This window comes from Pinus tabuliformis, chromosome X, assembly GCF_031772625.1.
Source record: "Pinus tabuliformis cultivar Carrire ecotype Pingquan chromosome X, CPIR1, whole genome shotgun sequence".
Classification (NCBI taxonomy): Eukaryota; Viridiplantae; Streptophyta; class Pinopsida; order Pinales; family Pinaceae; genus Pinus; species Pinus tabuliformis.
This window is the reverse complement of record NC_142308.1, coordinates 335,322,012-335,328,154: the sequence shown is the minus strand read 5'-3', so window position 1 is coordinate 335,328,154 and position 6,143 is coordinate 335,322,012. Positions and strand designations below refer to the sequence as shown.

Below are 6,143 nucleotides of genomic sequence, written 5' to 3'. Positions count from 1 at the left end.
CAACTCGCATTTTCAACTTATCTCCCTAAGGTTTTACTCAAATTTCGAGTAGGAGTACTCTTTGGATGCAATATTTAATTCATCATCCAAGGAGTACCAATGTTGCATACTTTTGATTGACCCTGCTACATGAAAAATGAGAAATACATGAAAAAATGTGATTGCAATCATGTTTTTCACATATTTCTCATTTTTCGTGTAGCAGAGTCAATCGAAAGTATGCAACATGGTTAATTCTTGGATAAGGAATCAAATTTTGCATCCAATGAGTGTCGTCGCTCGAAATTTGAGTAAACCAATAGGGAGATAAGTTGAAAATACGAGTTGAAAAAATATATTTTCTTTTTTCCCTCTAAAATTTGATATTGTAATCTAATATTATTTTATTATTTCCACTATTATTTTATAATTTCCTTAGGAGGCCCATTTTAGACCTCAAAATTCCCCTAATGTCTACTTTACAGACCGATTGCAGCCTGGGGGTCTTTGGGGAAGAAAAATACCCAAGGAGTAGGCTGGGAGGTCAACTACTGAGTCAACAATGTTCGGTCGAGATGCATCTTCCTTCATGCGAATGTGATATCAACAAGGGAGTTCAAGCAACAACAAATCAAATATTGAATCTCTACTCCTTCGTTGAATGGTACCTCATGTTTCATAAAGTTTTATCGCATGATTATTATTGTATAAATAAATACCTGGTTGTAAAAGTAAATATCACAACATCAAGTCATCGGTTGTGATCTTCTTTCATATTTCATTAATACAAATACATTTTTCTTTCCCACATTTGTTGTTATAATGATTGGTATAAGATTCCCTAATCACTTATATAAGTTATGTTAAATCATTTATGTATCATGTGTTTTAATGATTTGTCTATTGGTTTCTTTGCAGAGCTTGGCTTGGAACATCGAGGATGAGGTTGAAAGCTACAACGAACAATAGCGAGGACAAACATCGATAAAAACAATATGAGTTATTCATCTCATTGCTTGCATTTATTATGAATTAATGGCAATGAACCTAGAGAGAGTTTTTATGTGTTTGTTTGTTTTGTTCTAGACTTGGTTTCTAGGTCCAGGGAGATCTATATTGTATGCAAGATAAGATTTGTCCATTAATACCTCCATATAATATTCTTAATAGCATACACAAACCAAAGGCTAAGATTTATTTTCAAAGTAGTTATGTCTTTTTTATTATGAACAAACAAGTATCATATGAAATGAATTATCCTTTTTTGGGCATTTGGTATTGATAAGTCATAGTATTGGTCCATGATATTGTTACAAAGCATATATACAAATTAAGAATCCTATAATAAAATGGGAATGAATCTCTATAGCTAAGAATCTTGTTCTAAGAATGTTTTTAAAATGTATTAATTTATATGGTTGCACTAGTTATATCATATTAGAATTAATAACTATGGTTTCCACTCATCAAATCTTGAGTACCAATATGAAAGTGTCAATTGCATACTAGTAGGTACTTGGTTAATCTTGATTGAAAATTTTTATATAAAAGTTTTTGGTTGATTGAAAATATTTATATACAAGATTTTTGTTGGGCCTAGAGTATATAAAATATTTTTGTGTGGGCCTAGAGTATATAAAATATTTATTTAAGTTTATGCTTAGTTAAGAGCATGTCTTTTTAGGAGTAAGGAAACTGGTTAATGGCCCAAGAGTGAAAGGCATAGAGCAAGATTGAAACCCTGCCTCAGTAGGTGAGTGAAAATTTTCTCAGAGATGGAAAGAAGTGAAAACCTGCCCCCTTATTTACCACCAATAAGGTAATTTCAATAATGTAATTTTACTTAAAACACCTGGATAATTTTAATTTATAATTGTATGAATAAATCTGTAAGATAATTTCAATAGTTTAGTTTTTTTGAATGATTATAATGAGTAAATCTGTATTAGGAGATAGCGGCCAAGTTCCATTACTGATCTGAAAACTGAATTAATGTGTAAAAAAATAAAGGTTTTTCGTCGAAACTCATTGGACTGTGCACATGACGTGCATGATGTAATGGCTGGGGCGGATGGCTTTCGCACCTGCAGTCATGATCAATTATTTGATGACCCCCACGCTATGGAGATGTTTGAACAATATTTGTAACGACTATACGTAAAAAAAAATTATGCTGGCTTCGGCCATATAGATTGTAAAAATCTGTCAGGCTTCGGCCATATAATGATTTCTCTCTAAAAAAGAAAGGAAAGAAAAAAAAGAAAGAAAAAGAAACTCATTCGACTGTTTCTCGTGCTGTCGTGGTCAAGTCAGAAAAAAAGAAAGAAAAAGAAACTCATTGGACTGTTTCTCGTGGTGTCGTGGTCAAGTCAGAAAGTAAAGTTAGAGAGTTTCGTGGAAATTCAACCGAGTGGGTATCGTGGTCGACTGGTGAAGTATTCAATCTCGAAATGTCAAAGTTTTCCATTAAGATTCCATCTCGTGCTGTCGTGGTCAAGTCAGAAAGTAAGAGTTTCGTGGAAATTCAACAGAGTGGGTATCGTGGTCGACTAGTGAAGTATTCAATCTCGAAATGTGAAAGTTTTCCATTAAGATTCCATCTCGTGGCTGGCGTCGTCAGTAAAGTTGATTGAAATGACTGATGCGGAAGTTTTCCATGAAGTTTCGAGCTAGTTGCTGGCCAGTGAAGTATTCAATCTCGAAATGTGAAATTTTCCATTAACATTCCATCTACTGGCTGTCGTCATCAGTAAAGTCGTCATTAAGTCAAAAAATAAAGTTACATAATCTTTATACATTGGAATTTGGAGTTGGGAGAGACGACATAACCTGTGTTGTGTTTGGAGTTGGGAGAGACGACATAACCTGTGTTGTATTGCGTGCGCTATCTGAAATATTTTGGGCTGCAGAGGTCGATACTGATTAGGTGATTCAATGTTGACGTTGTGCAGGCGGAAGGAGCGCAAAGCAGTTTCAGCACGTAATGATACGTTCCAATGCGTCCCAGCAGCATCGAAAGCAGCCGTTCCAGCCCCCTATCGAGAATCTTATCGTATAGTGCAAGACATTATAGCCCCCTCTCGAGCCGCATCCAAGTCAGAAGCGCCTCGAGCCCCGGCTACTGTATCTTATAAATCTGCATTGAAAACCACAGAAGAATTAGAAGACGATCTGGAAGAATTAGAAGACGATCTAGGAACGCCGACATGGATAAGGAACAAAGCATTGGCTATTAAAATTCCACCGGAATCTTATGTTGATTCCAGACTGCAGTCCGTTGTGTCGATATTTAGAGTTCCTAACTTCCTGAAAGAGTTGAAGAAGAAAGCATATGTCCCTCAAATCGTTTCGTTGGGTCCATATCATTCCAAGAGAGCACAGCTTTCTCGCATGGACACTCACAAAAAGAGAGCTCTGCATAGAATGATGACCAGGTTCAATAATAGTGGGCCCACTATCGATCCAGATAATATGGACTTCTCCATTCGTGCAATCTATAATATCTTCCAGGATGCGAACAAAATCAAGAGCTGCTACGATGAAAAACTCAATTGCGAGCCAGAGAGCCTCGCTGAGATGCTTACTTTGGATGGTTGCTTCATTCTAGAAATATTCAGGACCCTGGGTGAAGAGACGTCAATCGGGCAAGGTAGTGATAAATATGAACCTATTTTTGAGAGTACAAAGATCGATTTTGCTGGATTTGATATACTGAACGACATTCTGATGCTAGAAAATCAAATCCCCTTGACAGTTCTCCGACAGTTACTCGAAGTTGAGCTCACCTCGGTGGATAATGCTAAGAAAATTCTTTTGGATATGCTGGTGAAAACTCCAGGGACAAAGTTCTACCCTTTCGATTATGAAGACGGTATGAAAAGATGGTCGTGGCAACCATCACATGAACAAGCTCATCATTTGCTGGGTTTGTTGCACAGCCTCATTGTGTCTCCACCTTCCGATGAGCATACAATTCAAATCGAGAACAAGGACGGCAAGAAAAAATCTCGGACGCACTATAGATTCATCCCTCCTGCAGTAGAATTAAGTAATGCTGGCATCAAATTTCAGCGACGCAACGGAGGCATCATGACAATCGGTTTCGATCCCCACAAAGCCACGATTTATCTTCCTCCCATCAATGTTACGGACCACACAGAGGTACTCTTCCGTAACTTAATCGCTCTTGAGGTATGCAAGCCATCTGAAATCAATTACGTTACCTGCTACTTGAGTTTGATGAACAAGTTGATCGACACAGAAAAAGACGTGGCTCTGCTAAGACATAGTGCAGTCCTTAATAACTACATTGGGAGTGATGCAGAGGTCGCAGCTCTCTTTAATGGTCTATGCAAGGGTGTTACCCTGCCCCGGGAAGCTATCTTCGAGCAACTGCAAGATGATGTGATGAAGCACTACGGAAGTAACCCCAAGGTTTGGTGGGGGCAGTTTACGAAGAAATATTTCTCATCGCCTTGGAATTTTCTAGCTCTGGCGGGAGCAATTTTTGCACTGTTGCTCGCCATGGTGCAAACAGTCTGCTCCATACTCCAAGTACATAAGTAGCCGCCTCTCCGCTGCTTTTATCTTTACCCACGAAATGTGTTGTATAAGGGTATAAGATCAGAAGATTTCTGGTCATTTATAAATGACTTTGTAGCCTTCATTAAATGACTTTCTGTAGGAGCCTTCAGGTGTACCTTTGTATCCTGTTGTAGCTTCATTAGATGGCTTTCTGTTGTAGCCTACATTTGTATCTTGATGTAGCCTTGTTGGGTAGTTTCACGCTATTTAGTGACTCTCTCTTGGGCATTGATTCAGTTTGTAGTATTTGATAATTAATTAGGTCTAAAAGGATAGTTCATTATCTGAGAGATAGTGTAATGTTTGTCTCGTAAACATTTTGACTTAATCAAGTAAATTATTGACTTGGTCTGGACTATTTGATAATTAGACCAAAAGGAAAGGTGCTTTCCAGCTTAGTATGGGAGAGATGTTGCAATGCCCTGTCCATTAAACATTTTGCTTCAGCCATGTAAATTTGAAATAATAATAAGTATAACCCTATGTTAAAATAGAAATTCTACATTATTATTTTTTTATTAATTTTTGTTGGGTAATTAAAGTAAATTTGACTTGGTCAAGTTGTCCATTTTTAGCTCCAGGCTTATGAAAACTCATGGTACTTCCTTGATCTTCATGTGGGATATAACCTAATCTTTCTTAACTCTCATGAGATGCAAATATCATAAGATGTAAAAAAATTGATTTCCCTAAACACTTGATAAATATGGAATTAAGATTAATCTAGGCTAATTACTTAGTTGATTTCTATTAATAGTTTACTATAAAGAAATTGGTTTATTTTAAGTGATAATTTGTATGAGGTTTACTTTTCATCATATTATTTATTCAAATTTTGACATAATCTTGCTTGCTGATGATAATATGAAGTAAATGGAAAATAGTTCTTCCATTTAACATTTTGATGATAATGTTGAGACAGCGAAAAATAGTTTTTCATTTAACATTAAGGTTTAGATTAGCTAAACTTAAATTTAATAATTAATTCATTATTGAAAAGTAAAAGAAATATGTTTTAGTTGATGATAATGTTGAGTAAGAAAAAAATAGTTTTTCATTTAACATTAAAAACTTAAATTTAATAATTAATTCATTATTGAAAAGTAAAAAAGTTTTTAGATTTAGAGTTGCTATAACACAACATTCAAATTTAACATTACAATTTAGTATATTTTTCTATTAAATCTTTGCTATGAATTGTCCAAAAACATTTGCTTATGTCAACTAAAATTTTCCTCTCAAAAACTAGTAATTGGTATTTCAATCAATTTTCCCGTACCCAAATTATCTATGAACTTTGATTTTTCCAAGTTAATCAATCAGTTTGCCTAAAACATTGGACTATCTCAAAGTCCATTTTCCATGGGCATTATAGATTTTTTTAATAGATCTTTTACATAATGCCAATCCTAAAATTTTACCAATGTCTCAAGCAGAGATTGCCTAAAACATTAGACTAACTCAAAGTCTACTTTCCACGTCCATTATAGATTTTTTTTAATAGACCTTTTACATAATGCCAATCCTAAAAGTTTACCAATGTCTCAAGCAGAGATTGCCTAAAACATTAGACTATATCA

At 35.3% G+C, this 6,143-nt stretch overlaps 1 protein-coding gene across 1 annotated transcript; it reads left to right on the top strand.

Moving 5' to 3' along the window:
- The first annotated feature begins 2,823 nt into the window (after window positions 1–2,823).
- LOC149139828 (putative UPF0481 protein At3g02645) lies at window positions 2,824–4,776 on the top strand. The gene has a single exon (XM_089449229.1). It carries the CDS (start codon window positions 2,914–2,916, stop codon window positions 4,543–4,545), a length of 1,632 nt encoding a protein of 543 aa, XP_089305355.1. The 5' UTR covers window positions 2,824–2,913; the 3' UTR covers window positions 4,546–4,776.
- The last annotated feature ends 1,367 nt before the right edge of the window (window positions 4,777–6,143 follow it).